This window comes from Elgaria multicarinata, chromosome 9 (genome assembly GCF_023053635.1).
Source record: "Elgaria multicarinata webbii isolate HBS135686 ecotype San Diego chromosome 9, rElgMul1.1.pri, whole genome shotgun sequence".
NCBI lineage: Eukaryota > Metazoa > Chordata > Lepidosauria > Squamata > Anguidae > Elgaria > Elgaria multicarinata.
Genome location: NC_086179.1, coordinates 91,115,580 through 91,132,815, shown reverse-complemented (window position 1 = coordinate 91,132,815; position 17,236 = coordinate 91,115,580). Strand labels below are relative to the sequence as shown.

At 42.2% G+C, this 17,236-nt stretch overlaps 1 protein-coding gene across 1 annotated transcript; it reads left to right on the top strand.

Annotated features, from left to right (window-relative positions):
• The first annotated feature begins 657 nt into the window (after nt 1-657).
• LOC134403822 (poly(U)-specific endoribonuclease-like) lies at nt 658-16,178 on the top strand. Its single transcript, XM_063134316.1, has 7 exons — nt 658-679; nt 5,556-5,655; nt 6,029-6,140; nt 7,754-7,875; nt 7,963-8,075; nt 11,932-12,085; nt 15,822-16,178. Exons 1-7 carry the CDS (start codon nt 669-671, stop codon nt 16,083-16,085), a joined length of 876 nt encoding a protein of 291 aa, XP_062990386.1. The 5' UTR covers nt 658-668; the 3' UTR covers nt 16,086-16,178.
• Nucleotides 16,179-17,236: the final 1,058 nt, after the last annotated feature.

Below are 17,236 nucleotides of genomic sequence, written 5' to 3'. Positions count from 1 at the left end.
TGCAAAACTTGTGCTATGCAAACCTGTTTCTCTTTCTTTTTGTAATTGTAATGATTTCCAGATTCTCACTATCAAGACAAGTCGACCTCTGAGAGACAGGAAGAAACTTCCTTCCCATGCAACATATATATTGAACTTCCTTTTCTGTGAAGTAGAAGAAATTTACAATAAATTACCGCCTCCCTCCAGCATATCAAATACACCTTGTTTTCATTGGGGCCTCAGTAAAAGAAGTAAATAGAACCTTGTATTTCTATTTTTAGGGCAAAAGAATTAGCTCAAAATATAGCCCCTTAAAGACACACATTTGAATAGAAGAAGAAGAAGAAATAATAATGCCCTGGGGCTGAAAATGAGATCTTTGCAGTAGCTGTGCTTCCTTGTTGATATGCTGCAGTTTAGAGGGAACAGGTGACAAACCACATGCTATTAAGACAAAGGTATCCCTGTTAGCCCCACCCTAGGATTCTTCCAGTACGTCCCTTTTGTTTACAAGATCTCTCTCTCTGCTACCTGCCTATTCTGCTTATCACACTGAAACACAGCTCTTGGTGACCAGGTTGGAGGTGGGGCCAAGGTTGTTTAAGGAGGAGCTTTGAAGTTGCATTGGGACTTTTTGCTCAGTTAAGAGTGTTTGCCTTTGGGTAAGGGGGCAGCAATTGGTCAACATGGCAGAAAGGTAAGAGAAAATTGTACATTTTGGCTTTATGCTGCTGCAGTTAAGCATGAACAGCTGTATGTTTGACCCAGGACGCTGTGTGAAAGGCAGATTTATTCAATGCCCTTTGCTCGCTTGTTACTTAACAAGCATTCTTAACAATGAGAAGTTGCCACTATTTCATCATTGCTTTATCTGTAATAAGTGGCAATAAAGTTGCAATAGTAAATAGATGAAGCATTCTCAACCTTTGCATTGTACGGATTTAATGAAAGGTTTATTTAATTGCTACATGTTGAAAGCAGTTAAACTGAAGTTTGGTTGTCCACTCCTTAGGCAAGGGCAGTTTTATTCACAGTCTAGTTCTATTAATTGTTACGGTTACTAAGGAACTCAACAGGACTGAACTGAGAGATTAAAATCTATGCACAGAAAACATTCGCTGTTGTTTACTTTAAACAATAATCCTCCATCCTTGATTAAGGTAGCTATGAAGGATAATAAGTATGGATAGAGTTTATTTAGAATTTGTACACGTGTCTGAAACAGCAAAGACCAAGAGTTCTGACAGGTGCTAGAAAGAATTTTAATATGTCAGAAGGTGCAAACCCAGGGTTCACCCCCCACCCCTTCCAAATCTATTTTGAAATAAAGGTTTTGTAGTTTTAACATGAGATTCCACCAGCCACCTTCAGATGTGTATGGTGCGGCAGGAATTTTCCAGTGAGAACCTGTTCTATGCGTTTATGAGACAGGGAAGGGAGCTTTCCCCTAATACTTTGACAAATTTTTTTTTACCAATGACAAAGGGTTGTTTTCGTTCTATGAACTCTTCTGCTCTGTTTTGCAAATATTACAACCCACAGTAACATTAGTAACATATAAAAAGGGGAGTGTCATCTTGTACTGATAAGTTAGGATTTATTGCATAATTTGCAGTATTGGTTATGGAGATCAACCTTGCATCAGAGATTACTCATATGCCAGTAACAGTTACAGGAGACCAGTCTGCATACAAAGTTTGGCCTATTTATTTATTTATTTATTTATTTATTACATTTTTATACCGCCCAATAGCCGAAGCTCTCTGGGCGGTTCACAAAATTGTCTTATTGTCTTATTCTGCAAACGTTAGGTTTTATCTGGAAGGCTTAAGGAATTGGACCACAATCCAATTTGGTAAGACTCTTGTGTTCTAGTCTTGAAAGACAATCCCCAACTGAAACTGTAGACCTAACCATGTGGAAAAACAATAGAGGTAAAATGCCCCATGGACATTCCTTTGAAAGAGTGTTCAATAAAGCCTTGTATGATTTTGCTGCTGCTGTTGCTACTGTAATACTTTTAAAAAAAATCGGATTGGACGGTAACTTGTTTTAAGACAATAATGGAATTCCCCATTCTCAATCTGTTTATTTTGCTTTGTTGGAAAAGAAGAAACAAAAGTACGACTAACCTTTTTTTAAAAAAGCCCTAATTTGTGCTATTCTAGAGAGTGGAAATGCAGTCTGTTCTTTTTACAAGAAAATGTCGTTAAACTTCAGGCCTTGGTTGACAATTAAAAATAATCAAGATAAATGATAATATAAATTTGCTGACCATCTGTTTTGCTGTGTGTGCTGAATTCAAGGGGTTGGATTTGCAAACCTAGACAGGATCTATACTACTGGTTTATAATAGTATTGACAACTGTTGGGGTCCAGGACACATTTCATATGCTATTTTTAAGTAGACCCACTGAATTCAATGGGACAAGTTAGTCATAACTAAGTTAAGTCCCATTGACTTCAGTGGCTCCAAGCATCACCAAATCTGGATCCAACACAAGGTATTCTGAACTATTATGTCTATGTACGTATTTTGAAATAAGAAGCATTCACTTAAAAACAACAACTCGGCCCCATGGTTGTATCAATGTATTTGGAACTTGGTATGAGAGTTGGGATAACAGACAGGAAGAATAACTTAGAGATGTAGAGGAAAGGCTTGAGGAATAACTACCAGGAAGTGAGTCAGTATAACAATACACAATGTTCACATGTAATGACAACCCATCATGACCACCTCTGTTGCTTTACTACACAACCAACAACTGGCTCAGCAAATTTCTGACAAGTGTGATTATTATTGAGGCATCACACATGTTTATAAATAATAATTTTATGTCTAAATGATAATAATTTGTAGGCATATCAAGCTTATTCTTTTGTTGTTTGTATTTCTAAGCTTTGCAACTTGGCTTGCCAAAATCTGGGTTTGTGCCAGGACAAATTTGCACAAGGTCTCATTGTTTCTGTGGGGGAACTTCTTGTTCTGGCTTCTCCAAACTATTGGACCAAGGCAGTGTACAATACTGTAAATGAATGGAAGTATTTAAATATTTGTAGAAGACAAACAATTATAGAGGGCAATTAGCCAGCCCCATGCCTTTGTGTACACATTATCCTGAGCTTGGGAGTTTTGTTCATTGTTAAAGGTAGTAGTAAGACATTGGGTGACCCCCTCTAATTCCTTAGGCTAATTGTAATTATAGTCTAGAAGTGGGGTAAAAATTCTACTGTAGGGATATCAGTATGGATGGATGATATTCTGGAGGTGACAGACTTGACCTTGGGGGAGCTAGGGGTGGCAACGGCCGACAGAAAGCTCTGGCGTGGGCTGGTCCATGAAGTCACGAAGAGTCGGAAACGACTGAACGAATAAACAACAACAAGGGATATCAGTAAAAAATTAATAGCAAGAAAAAGAATATGTGTGTGTCATCAGATGGGGGAGGGAATCGTGTTTCCCTACCATCGCTTTCCTCCACTTCTGTCCCACAATACTACTACTTCCCTTACATGGGGAAGAAAGAGGAAGAAAACAATGACCGTGTGGCCCACCCAGTGGGTGTTTTTATTGCGCTGCTTTTCCCGCATACAGCAGGAAATGGCATGTTTCGCTTCCCAAAAATAAATAAATTGGATTTACCAGGGTCTTATTTTTTGATGGAAAGAAGACCAGAAGGAGTGGGAAAAGACCGTCATAAAACTGATTGGCCAGTAACGAACGTGCGATAAAATGCTCAGCTGATGAAGCTCTGTATTCACAAAGCAATCACATATATGTATGACTTAAATAGTCATGGGACTGTTTCCACAAAACAACAACTCATAGGTTTAAAACACTTTCACATGTTTGTCTGAAAGAACGTCTTCTGTTCATCCTAGGGTGGCGAAGAGATTGTATTTGAAAGAATGTTACCACATAAGATGGGATCTTCTTGACCAGTCTTTCCCAACTTTGTGTTGGAGTATAACTCCCATAATTCCTCAAATAGCTATTAGGAGAATTGTACCCCAAGACTGTTCTAGTCTCTGCAGCAAATATACTTTAGAAGGATATGTTTGATGAATATGCCAGATTTCATGAGCTTGTGGTACATTCCCAATCTTCAAATGATCTGGAGATTGAGGAACAAGCCCATGTGAGTGGAAAAAGGCTTTTCCTTTAAATTCTTGTGTTGTGTCTGTTTTCTAAGCCTCACGGCATAACTGGTGTTTTGGGTGAGAGAGGTCCTGGGTTTAATTCCCAGATGAAGCCTTTACACCAGGAAAAGAGAGGTCAGATCTTTGGGAAGAACTATAGTTCAGTGCTTTGCACGCCAAAGTCCCAGGATAAGTCCCTAGCATTCTATGATTCTATGCAGCTTGACAACCATCTGTCAGGGATGCTTTAGGGTGGATTCCTGCATTGAGCAGGGGGTTGGACTTGATGGCCTTGTAGGTCCCTTCCAACTCTGCTATTGTATGATTCCTGGTGCCCTCCAGGTATTTTGGATGTCAACTCCCATGATCCCTCACCATTAGCCCAGTTAGCTGATGCTGATGGGAATTGTAGTCCAAAACATCTGGCGGGCACTAGGTTGGGGAATACATTAATCACTCTGCCAAGTTGGTGGCCACATCTCTGACTCTTTCCAATCTCTATATTTTGGACTCATAGGAGTCTCTGAGCTGGCTTTCGCAGGTGCAGGAGTGTTTGCATATGCATCTGGCAAAGTGTAGTTTGCATGTCCAAAGCAGTGAAGCAAGAGAAGTGGGTGGCTGTGATTGACAGACATAACAGGGTGCGCTTAGAATACTTCTTTATTTTAGACTTGAAGAAGGAAGTGGCAGCAACATTTTCTCCCCATAGGAAACATCATCTGCGTTTGGGTTCATTGAAGAAGTGTTCCATCAATGCTATGTTTGATGCTGTCTGATATCAACTGTACCTTGCCAACATTTGAAAATGGTGATTTAGGCTTTCCCCCTGCTCTTGAAGGGTGTCCTTATTATTTATTTATTTATTTATTTATTTATTTATTTATATAGCACCATCAATGTACATGGTGCTGTACAGAGTAAAACAGTAAATAGCAAGACCCTGCCGCATAGGCTTACATTCTAATAAAACCATAATGATGCCTGGTGGTTCATTGTCCACATGGCACTGCTTTTGGGTGGAGAAAGAGTGGGCCAGGCCTGGAGAACTGGACAGTTGTTCCCCTCATGAAGGCAGGCTGTCTGATGGTCCGTGGAGTACTGTGGCTTTAAGACAGGTATCCAACCTCTTTCAGCCCAAGGATAAATCCAATTTTGGAAAGCTGTCAAGGGCAGCATTCCAGGGGGTTGGGCGAAGGTTAAAGGGGCGGAGCAAAAGATACCCCAAATACCAGAATATTTTAGCTTAAAGCTCTTATTGCCAATAACTAAACCTTAGGAGCGGCATTTCAACTTCTAATCGGGAAAATCATGGAAAAGCAGAGAAACCACCAAATAATCAGTAGTCAGGGAAAGTGGCATGGCCATCTGGGGAAGTCCAGAGAGCTAGATTTGGTTATTTTTCATATTGGTGTATCCCTGTTTTTTTTAAGGCAGACTTTGAATCAGGAACTCTCCCAGCTATTCAATGAGCTTTGGGATGCAGATGTTAATCGCTTTGTGCCTGGAAAAGACTACACAATTTCCTTACAGGTATCAATCATATTCTTAACCTCCAGGGTAAAACTACATCAATTGATTAAAGACCACTATGAAATTGATTTGTTATCTATAGACTTCACCAGAAATTATGTATAACTTAATAATTAATGGCAGAACTAAAGAACTAGTTCAGCCTAGAGAATTAGTTTTATCAGGTGTCCAATACCTATAATACATAAAATAATAAATAAAATATACATTATGCTCAATATGGGCCTTCCACTAAAAATGGTAATGCCCTTCTTCCCTGCCTGGCAATTTATTTTCCAGAAGGCTTAAGGAACCAAACTTGCTTGCCTTGAACTGCAGTATTACGTACCTTCAGCCATTCTACATCTGTGATAGCTCTTTGTTTTGTCATCAGGGCAAGGCGGGATTTGTTCAGCAGGGCAGTAATGTTGCCAGAGACAATGCATCAGAATCTCTGTTTTGCAATGTCAACGAGCAACGTTTGAAGAACACAAAAACCTATTCAGGTAGGATCTCTTCCTTGAGTTGCATTTATATCATTGTTTCCTACGAAAGATATATTTAATGCTGTTTTTTCATACGTTTGTCTGTTTGTTTGTTTATTTTACAAGTACTCGATCATATAAATAATTAGGAAATCATTCACATTTCATTTTACAAGTCAAAAAAATATCAGATATAAAATGTAGTCTATACTGCCTCGTAATATCCCTAATAGGGAATGTGGATTAGCACTCTCTTGCACTTTATTGGACCAGAAAATAATAAAAAAGGTCCATTTTTCAACAAAAGAACCATATAACCATCTCACTCTGATCAAGTTTGTAATTTTTACCATAAATAATATATCCAATATTTTAATCAGCCATTTATCCAAGGTTGGAGCTTTTAGATCCTTCCCAAACTAAAGATTCTTTGGGGAAAGCCATGACAATTAAAGTGGTATATGAATCTAACGTGTTTGTTGTATAACAATGCCCATAAGAGAATGAGGGGAACCGCTGAAGTCATAATAGTTTGTAGCTATTAATTTTAAATAAATTCTTTTAATAGATAGATGTGTGTTTTTGCTGGGACTCATGAGATTTGCCCATTATGAAAGATGTCCAAAGTTTCAAGTTGGCTTAATGTTTGAATCCAGTCAGCAGATCAAACAATGCTTCACACAAAATCTTATTTTCCCACCAAAAGCAAAATGTCATTATTTTAAGGAGGAAGAATAAACCAGCTGATGTGCAGGGTGGCAAAAACACTGAAAAGATTTCAGCAATTAAAAAAAAAGTGAAATAAAACCGAGCTACTTATAAATAACAAAATGTTCTTGAAATATAGAGTTTTTGTACAATAGATGCTAACCTGTCAGCCCAGACTACCGAAGTGTTGTACATAAAAGTCCTACAAGAGGAGCAAGTGAAATATCTTTCTGATGAGTAGTGATTGGTTCCTGGTCTACGATTTCTATTTGTATTTATTTTCTGCTTTTAAGTGGAGCTACTCCTGTGCAAGAGCTTTTCCCTGGGCAGTACTGAAAAAGACTGTCTTTCTAAGTGCTCAGCGGGGAAAAGCTCTTACCTTCAATGAGCTGCAGAGATAAGAGCTTTTTCCTGCTCGGAGAAGAGGGCTGGGCCAGGGGAGATGCTGATTCAGCCCTACTTACTTCTGAGTCTTGTTCTGCAGAAGCTTGTCTTCCTGCTTGTTTCTGAGTAGTCATGCAGAGGCTTCCTATTTGAAATACTGTTTGAGTGCTGCTGAGTAATTCAGTCCTGCTTACTTCTGAGTAGACATGCAGAGGCTTGTCCTGCCTACCTTTGAGTAGGCTTAAAATCAGTGAAGAAAATATCCCCCCTCCCACTCTTCCTTTGGCCCACAGATGGAATGCAGCCCCCAAGACTTCCCAGATTGGAATTTGGCCTTTGGACTGAAAAGGTTTCCCTCCTCTGGTTTATAGTCTGCATTCATAAGCCAGGCATCTTTTCTTTCTGCTGCCAGTAGCACTCTACAGGGGAACTTTCTACCTTGTGTAAGTGGCTTGAACCCAGGTCACAATAAGGGATGTAAATGAAACCCGTATATCCTTCTACTTATTGAGTTAATGTGAACATTTTCCTTTCTCTTTTAGCTTTTATTTCATTGTTGGACAACTATGAGACATCAACTGGTACGGCAGAGCTGGTGACTCCAGAGGAAATAACTGAAAATAACCGTTTTCTCGATGCAGTTTTAGAAACTGAAGTGATGAAAGTGAGTGTAGCAGCCCTTTTCAACTTGTTATAAATCTGATAGATTGCAAGGTGTGAACTCAATTCATTTTTATTTCATCTGTTTCAGCTTACTCATCAATATTTAGTTAAAAAAAAGTGGACAAAACCAGACCTTAAGGATTTCAAGTCCCAGCTCTATGCTATTTGGTTCCACCTCTACTCTCGGCAAGGAGGAAAAGGGTATGGTTGATCTTTTTTCTTTTTCTTTTTTTAAATAGCTGTACATTAGCTTGAAGCGTGTAATACACAGTATATGTATCCATCCAAACATGGAAGCTTTAATCAAAACAGTAAGAAAATCCATAACATGCAAGGGTACATTTCCTAGTTTGGCATGCTGAAGAATTCTGTGTAATTCAAAAACTTGCATACACTGCTTCCAAAGGTTTTGCTGTATTAAAAATATTGCCAGTTCTGTATTACTATTAACTAGGCATGTGGCACTTTCTGGTGTCCAACAGTCTTCTAAATTCTTACCCTCTGCTAGAGTGACCTTGTAGAGGAGGCCAGGCTGAGACACAACAACTTGCTTAAAGCGTTGTGTATGTCAGCTGCTGGAACGACAATGGGACAGAGAGGCTATTGCCTTTGCACAATGCTTGTGGGCTTCCCAAAGCCAGTGGTACTTGGTGTGAGAATACGGGTGTCACAAGGACACAAGATGAATGTACAAGACCAGGTTATGTACAAATCCAGGTCATGCAGCCAATGTGGTGTAGTGGTTAGAGTATTGGACTTGGATTAGGGAGACTGAAGGATAAGGGACAGCCTCTGAGGGCCAAACCACATGCGATAAAGATGGGGTGACTGATAATTAATCAGGATTTATTTATTTATTACATTTATACACCGCCCCATAGCCGAAGCTCTCTGGGCGGTTTACAAAAATTTAAAACAGTGAACATTAAAAACAAATATACAAAATTTTAAAACTATCAAAAGCATAAAAACAACAATATCCATTTAAAACAACTATTCTAGGGTGAGTTAAAAACAACAACACCTCAGCCTATGTTGTTAACTGCCTGGGAGAAGAGAGAAGTCTTGACCTGGCACCAAAAAAGATAACAATGTTGGTGCTAGCCGAGCCTCATTGGGGGGATCATTCCATAATTGGGGGGCCACCACTGAAAAGGCCCTCTCCCTTGTTGGTTGATTTGTTTTTAATGTTGATCACAACAGATGGGGAGGTTATTTTCCTTCCAATGCAAAAATCAGATTCAGAGAAGGGATTATTCTAAAGACCATGGTTGGGGAGAAAAGGGTTGAACTCCCCCTCCTTTCCTGCTGTGATCTGAATCATTGCTGGCTCCAGGGCCCATGTGCAAGACACGCCCCAAGTGGGTTCCCTGCACTTGCTCCTCAGCATCTTTCTCGTCATTGCTACAATTTGCTTGCTTGACAGGCAGAGAGTCAGGAAGCGCATAGGTAGAGGCACCTGCTGTTTGCCGTTCTGTCCACCCCCCTTGGCTGAGCCAGAGGGAGAGGCTGGTGAGCAAGTTGTTGTCATGGTAAAGAGGAGGAGCAAGTTTAGGGGGCCCTTGTCAGTGGGCAGGGCAAAAGTTACCCCAAATGCCTCGGCAGGTGCCCAACCATGCCTATTCTTGATGCCAGCCCTGAGCTGATTATAATTATAATTATCAGCTCCCCCATCAACTCTTTGTGTTGTGAGTGGAGAAGGAAATACGGAATAAAGACACAGACACCAGAGCTTGTGATAAACCAGGGCCTCTTTATTTAACAAAGGAGATTCAACCCCTCCCTGGAACTGCATGTGAGGCTGAGAAAGGGGGCGGGACCAGCTTTTATAGGCTTGGCCCCACCCTTGCCTCACATGGCCCATTTGTGCAACACATGAGGCCTTTATTCCCCTCCTCCTCACCGCAACGACTGTTTCTCCCCCTCATGCTGTGCCAGCTGAGGGGGATAAAAGACTTCTTAAAAATGTGCATGATAAATTCAGACGTATTTACTAACCTACCGTATTTCTTCGATTCTAAGATGCCATCAATTGTAAGACGCACACTAGTTTCAGTACCACCAACAGAAAAAAAAACCCTAAGATGCACCGGCGATTCTAAGACGCACCCCATTTTTAGAGATGTTTATATGGGAAAAAAGTGTGTCTTAGAATCGAAGAAATAGGGTATCTAGTTTGGCCCTGAGGCCAATAAACTTCCTAGGGTTATAGTGGGGCAAACATGGGATAGCTCCAAAGATGTTTTCTTAATCTGCTTGGAGGAAAGTTGGAATACATGGGAGAAGCCCAGTGCGAGGCCTGGGCTCCCTGCTGTGTGTGCAGATGATGCACAGGGGATCCCGGGGTCAGGCTGGGCTAAACCCTCCCTTGACCTGGGATAACCGGATCCACCTGTGGTCTGGTTTTTCTGCAGCCTGGGGCTGAGCCCGGGGCAGTGGAAAATCTAGCTGGTTCCGCAGCTTTTCCCTGCAGCTCGCTTACTCACGAGTAGCCAGGAGAAGCTGTGCCCATCTGGCCGGGGGGGGGAGTGATGGGGTCCAGGGGGGAAAGAGCGGACCCTGCAGGAGAGATGGGGCAAAGAGCGGAACCAGGGTGGGGAGATCGTGGCCTGGTGGTGGTGGAGGGGGCATTGGACATGGTGAGCAGGGGTGGTGAGCAGGCGAGCGAGCGGGGGGGGGTTGAGCGAGCAAGCGAAGGGATGAGGGAATGAGCAGGGGGCGAGCAAGTGGGCGGGGGGAAGTGGGGGGCATCAGACATTGTGTAGGGAGAAATCGGGGGCAGGGGGGGAGCGGGGAATCCTTTATTTTTTAAAAAAAACCCACTTTCCTTTTTGTTGGTGCGCTCCTGCACACATGGCCCCTTTAACTATTTTTAAAAAATGCAGGACGCAACGGGGCTTTCCTTTCCCCGTCGTGTCTGATGTCTGGATAGGCGTGATGGCCCGTGCTAATTGTAGCACGGGCTTGCCGCGCCTGAAGGCTGGATTCAAAGGTAGGTCTAGCAAGACCCTAAGTTCCTTGCAAAGGGCATTGCACATTTCTTGGTGGGATTTGTGCCATGGAAATGTTAATACACTTATTATTTGAATGAATGCACTTTGCACCCATTTGGTGATCCACAGAACAACCTCTAAGATGGGTTAATATTTTTCTTCCCATAATTCAGATCTGGGGCTAAGGCTAAGAGAGTGCCATTTGCCTAAGGTCATCTAGTGAGTTCACTAGGAAGAAGCATAAATTGAAGCTGGGCTTTTCTACACGAGGCATTTAACCTGCCACTTTTCTGAGGCTTCTTGCAGATTCTTTGTGGGATCAAGAACAGCTCCTTTACACGTGATTTTCCCCCCTGGATTTTTTCTTTCTCTGCCTTTCTATATGTTCCATTACACAACCATTAGGTGGCACTGTAGTACAAGTGGAATTGTGTAAATACACCAGGGTCTGATGCACCATTCAGAGGCCTGTTCAGAAGACACCTTAAACCACGGCTCTAACCACAGTGACCTACACCAAGCAGGATATAACACTTTAAAAACGGTATGAAAAACGGTATATGTAATGTGTTGTGGGCCTGAACAGTTGTCATAACCCTTATAAACCGTTATAAGCAGTAGTGTAGATCCTGCCTAAGGCAAAAAAGCTTTATTCACTGTGATTAAAGCCATGGTTTAAGGTGTCTTCAGAACAGGACCACAGACTTTCCTTGTTAGAAAACACACACATATTACAATGCTTGCAAAGCAGGGGGGAGACTCTGGAGGATGACAATATCGTATAAAGCACTTGTAAACTACCATAAGTGAAGAATCGTAAGCGCCCAATACATGCTTTATGTAGAAAGGCCCTCTGATTCACAACTCAATCTTTCACAGTACAATCCTTCTTCCCAACCTTATTAAAAGTTGTTTGGGGTTTTATCATTATGTCTTAACTTCTACCAAGAGAGTTGATATGAGCTTAATAAATGTTCTTTATTTTTTTTTAATGTTGCATTAAATAAATTATTAGCGGCTAAATTTTATTTTAACTAGATTTTAAAACCTGGTTTCCTATACAGACCTGACTCCTGTGGATTCGAACACGTGTTTGTTGGGGAAACTAAACGAGGGCATGAAGTCTTGGGTCTACATAACTGGGTGCAGTTTTATCTTGAAGAAAAACTGAAGCACATTGATTACAAGGGCTATGTGGCCAGGAAAAAAAAAAGCAGGGTAAGAGAATAGAAAATCTATTTTATATATGAGCTGCATGTGTATATAATAAAGACATAATTGTATGTTTTATATACATTTGTGTGTGTGTGTGCCCCCGCCATGCTATTCTGTAATTGCTTGTAGTAAAGGGAAGCAGCTTTGCATTCATTCTTTAGTTCACTGGGGACCGGTGCTGCTGTTTTACCAAGGGGGGTGGACCCAGCAAGGAAGGGGTTAGCTCCTGTCCGCCCTTTCCTGAAGGCAACTTTCCGTTCCTCCATTCCTCATGGCAGCACCACTGACCCAACTGTCACTGAAGCCACTCCACTTCCAATACCGCAAGTTCGAGACACACTGAGTTCCAAAACCCAGGGAAGCCGCCTTAAAGAGAAAATGCATCACAAAATGACTTTGCAAAAATGCGTTTTTTTATGTATTATTTATTTATTGCATTTTTAATACTTGCCCATTAGCCAAAGCTCTCTGGGCAGTGCACAATTAAAAACCGTAAAACAAGTATAGATAAATGTAAAAAAACATTAAAAGTTTAAACGATCAATATAAAAATCAGCTATGTTAAAACCAGGGAAAGCTTGTGTATAAAGGTATGTTTTCAGGAGGTGTTTAAAAGATGTTACGTTTCCCACCTCCCAAACCGCACGAGGGAGGTTTTTCCAGAGGGTGGGTGCCACCACAGAGAAGGCTCGACATCAGGATTCCTCATGGCGGCATTCCGTTCCTTTTTGGAATGGCCACTAGGACCTCATCTGACGATCATAGCTGTCATCCGGGTGTATATAAGGGAAGGTGGTCTGCTAGGTCTGCTGGTCCCAAGCTATTTAGGACTTTGAAGGATAAAAGGATAACCTTGTATGAGGCTCGGCTGTTGCAAAAATGTGGTCTTTATGGCAAGAAAAACTAGGATTGATACTGATTGGGGGTAACATCATGTGTTGTGCCTGTGTGTGAGGTGCAGTAGCACCACAGTGAATTCCCCATGTAGATTGGGTCCTGGTCCTCACTTGCATTAGCTACCTCTGTCTTTGTCTCAAGAGAAATCAACTGATTCCCCTTTGAAAACACCCCCCACCCCCCACACAAATTAACTTGAAAAAAATTCATGTCAACTTTCCATTTTTTGTAATCCATGCCCCCAAAAGTGAAAGGTTGAGATCAGAAGCTATGAATCTTTCACTAAATGATCATAGAAATAACTTTAGTTATCCTATTTTTTTACCAAGGATGTATTATTTATGGAGATGGACGGATAGTGTGACCATGTGGAAAGGAGGACAGGGCACCTGTATCTTTTACAGTTTTATAGAAAAGGGAATTTGAGCAGGTGTCATTTGTATGCATGCAGCACCTAGTAAAATTCCCTCTTCATCACAGCAGTTAAAGCTGCAGGAGCCTTGCCCTCTTTTCTATTTGGTCACTCTAGTATAGCTCCTGCAGCTTTAACTGTGATGATGAAGAGGGAATTTCACCAGGTGCTGCTGCATGCATACAAAGGACACCTGTTGAGGGGTGGGATTGGGAAGTTTGATTGGGACCATAGCTTGGAGGAAATAGAATCATAGAGTAGCAGAGTTGGAAGGCATCTACAAGGCCATCGAGTCCAACCCCCTGCTCAATGCAGGAATCCACCCTAAAGCATCCCCGACAGATGGTTGTCCAGCTGCCTCTTGAATGCCTCTAGTGTGGGAGAGACCACAACCTCACCAGGCAACTGATTCCATTGTCGTACTGCTCTAACAGTCAGGAAGTTTTTCCTGATGTCCAGCTGGAATCTGGCTTCCTTTAACTTGAGCCCGTTATTCCGTGTCCTGCACTCTGGGATGATCGAGAAGAGATCCTGGCCCTCCTCTGTGTGACAACCTTTTAAGTATCTGAAGAGTGCTATCATGTCTCCACTCCATCTTCTCTTCTCCAGGCTAAACATGCCCAGTTCTTTCAGTCTCTCTTCATAGGGCTTTGTTTCCAGACCCCTGATCATCCTGGTTGCCCTCCTCTGAAGCTTTCCCTCCACTGCAGTCCATCTGTAATTCTTGGATTCTTTTGAAAAAATGCCACAGGCAAATCCTTTCCCCCACTCCTGACACTTTTCTTCAGAGATTTACTGTAAAGTCTTCATTACTCATTCTTCTGGTCTGAAGTGAGAAGAGGCCATTTAAAAACCTCCTGGCATGTCTCCCCACCGCTGCTATCTTTTCCATCTGAATGCACTTGTGCATTCAGGAAAAGGGCTCCATTGCCCTGCTCAAACTACAGCTGTGTCAGGTATAGACCTTGTACCTAGTGGTTAGATTTATTAGGAAATGCTTTGAGAATGTCAAATGTTCTTTGCAAGGTTATCTCTGTAAGCAGTTCTCATGGGAGTAGCTGGTTCACTCATTTGCCTCGGCCTTGAAGCAGCTGGTTCTCTGGGAACTTCAGAGTGTTTTGGAAAAGGTAGGGGCCGCTCTTCGAAGTGGGTTGTAACATCCCGCCCTCTTGGCACGTGGGCATGGTTTACAGGTCAGAGGACCTGTCTGTCAAGTGTCTTTGAATAGGCCTTAAAGGCTGGCGCAAAGCTGAAAAAGCGTTGCTAGGTTTCATCTCTTGACGCAACGCCTGACTTTCCGATGCAACTTATGGCCCTCCTGCTTTGGATTCTATCTCCGCTTGGGACTTTTCCAAAACACTTTGAAGTTCCCAGAGAACCAGCTACTTCAAGGCCGAAGCAAAAGAGTGAACCAACTACTCCCATGGGAACTGCTTACAGAGATAAGCTTGCAAGGAACATCTGACATTCTCAAAGCATTTCCTAATAAATCTAACTACTTGGTACAAAGCCTGTATCTGACAAGCTGCATCATCTGTACCCCTTTCATACCACAGAAGTGTCCTTGGTTTGATTTCTACATGAAAACCCTATTGTGTGCTTATAGTAGTTTGCACTTTACGCAATGGCATCTTCCAGGGTCTCTCCCTGCTTTGCAAACATATTATTATTACTATTATTTACATTTGTATACCGACCCATAGCCAAGGATCTCTGGGTGGTTTACACAGGATAAAAACACTTAAAAACAATATACAAAAATGTAAAACCACAAAAACATACAATTTAAAACCACAAAAACATACAAAAACAAACCCAGGCTAATTACATATTGCTAAATGCCTGGGAGAAGAGAAAAGTCTTGATCTGGCACCGAAAAGATAACAATGTCGGCGCCAGGCAGGCCTCGTCAGGGAGATTGTTCCACAATTGGGGGGCCACCACAGAAAAGGCCCGCTCTCTTGTTGCCGTCCTCCGAGCTTCCCTCAGAGTAGGCACCTGAAGGAGGACCTTGGATGTCAAGTTTTTTTTTTCCTGATTAGAAAAAATTTGTATTATTTGTGACTGGTGGGATAAAGCCTAGTGTAACTGAGCAAGACCACAGCCTCTCTAGCGCTTGTGTAATGGAACATAAGGAAAGGAAGGGAAAGATCTGCCCCAGAAAAAAAAACATGTTTAAAAGGACTCAATCTTAATCCTACAAAGTATCCGGAATCAGAAGCTTCAGTAAAGTGGTGGGTTAAAAGTTTCATGTAGAAAAGCCCTCAGTCAGAGTTCAAAATTACTCTCTCTTATTTATTTATTTATTTATTTATTTATTTATTTATTTATTTATTTATTTATTACATTTTTATACTGCCGAATAGCCGTCTCTCTCTCTCTTTCTCTCTCTTTCTCTCTCTTTCTAATGTTTTGTGCGTTTGTTTTCAGCCTGATGAGGACGACCAGGTTTTAAGCCTTCAGTTCAGCTGGAAGGGCCTGGTAAAGCCTGTGGGGAGTACTTTTATTGGTGTCAGCCCTGAGTTTGAATTTGCCCTTTATACCATCGTTTTCCTGCAATCAAATCAAAGAGTGACACGTCAAAGAGTGAGAATCGAGGAATATGAATTGGAGATTGTCGTCTACCGCCACGGATCATGCATAGGGACAGCGTATCCGGTCCTCCTCAGCAGTAACAATGAAGATTTGTACTGAAAATCCTGAAGAGAATGGTGTTTTTTTCTAGTTTACCATGCTTGAATTTATACTTCTATGTGTTTGCATTGAACAAGAGTTTCCCCCACCCCACCCGACAAAGGGTGGGCAACTTATGGCCCTCCAACTTATGGCTTTGGCCTACCGTTTCCATGAACCCTCACCATTAGGTATGCTGATAATTGTAAGCCCACATATCTGGAGGGCCACAAGTTGCCCACCCGTGACCTGAAAGATATGTGTCATATTTCCCTTTTTATTGATTAAACACCTTTCTTCTCTGAGAAACAAATCTGTCCTTATGTGAGACCTACGTTTAAAGATGTGCATGGCTGGTACAAATCCATCTGCCACTTTTCGACCCTTTCCCCGTTGCCTTATTCGCTCCTCTGTGGTCTTAGGCCTCAGCTAGATGAGGGAGCTGTTGGGGTATGGTCTCGCGATTTTATGATCGCGAGATGGTTCCCCTCATCTACACGCAGATGTCCCAGGAGGAAGAGGATGTCATGCCCGCCATTTTGGTTTTTTTTTCAAATGGGGAAGAGCGTATGAGCGCTCGTGCGCAAGAGGTTAGTTTTTTAAAGGAAAAAAAACCTCCCGCTCCCCCACCCACCCCCAATGGGCCCAGAGCTCCTGAGAGCTCAGTGCCCCATGTGCAGTTCCTGGCTCCTCGCGTTTACTAGCAAGGAGCTGGGACAAACTTCGACATCCGGCCACACATCCCGCGGTCTTGCGATCATCCCAAGACTGTGGTAAAAAAGGGTATGGCAATATCCTGGGGCAAGGGAGGAATCATCCCTCCCTGCTCCCGGGATCCCCTGTGCATCAAGTGGACACACGGGGATAATCCCAGGACAATCCCCAGGATATCGCTGGGTCTAGCCACGGCCTTACTGTTTAGCCTTTAGTGCAGGTCTCTCCTGTCCGTCCTCTCCATTCCTACACTTCACACAGCTCTTGTCTTTTGCTTCTGTGGCATTTTCCCCAGCCCTTCCTCTGGGCCTCTTCTTTTTCTCATCTCTAGCCTATTCTTAGTGGTTTGAGGGAATCTGTAATTCTGAGGGAAACTATTGATTAGTGAAATTCTACAAGCCATAATCAGCACTTTCAACCTCCTTTCAGCCCGCCTCTTTACCAGACCCTTTGCCTTT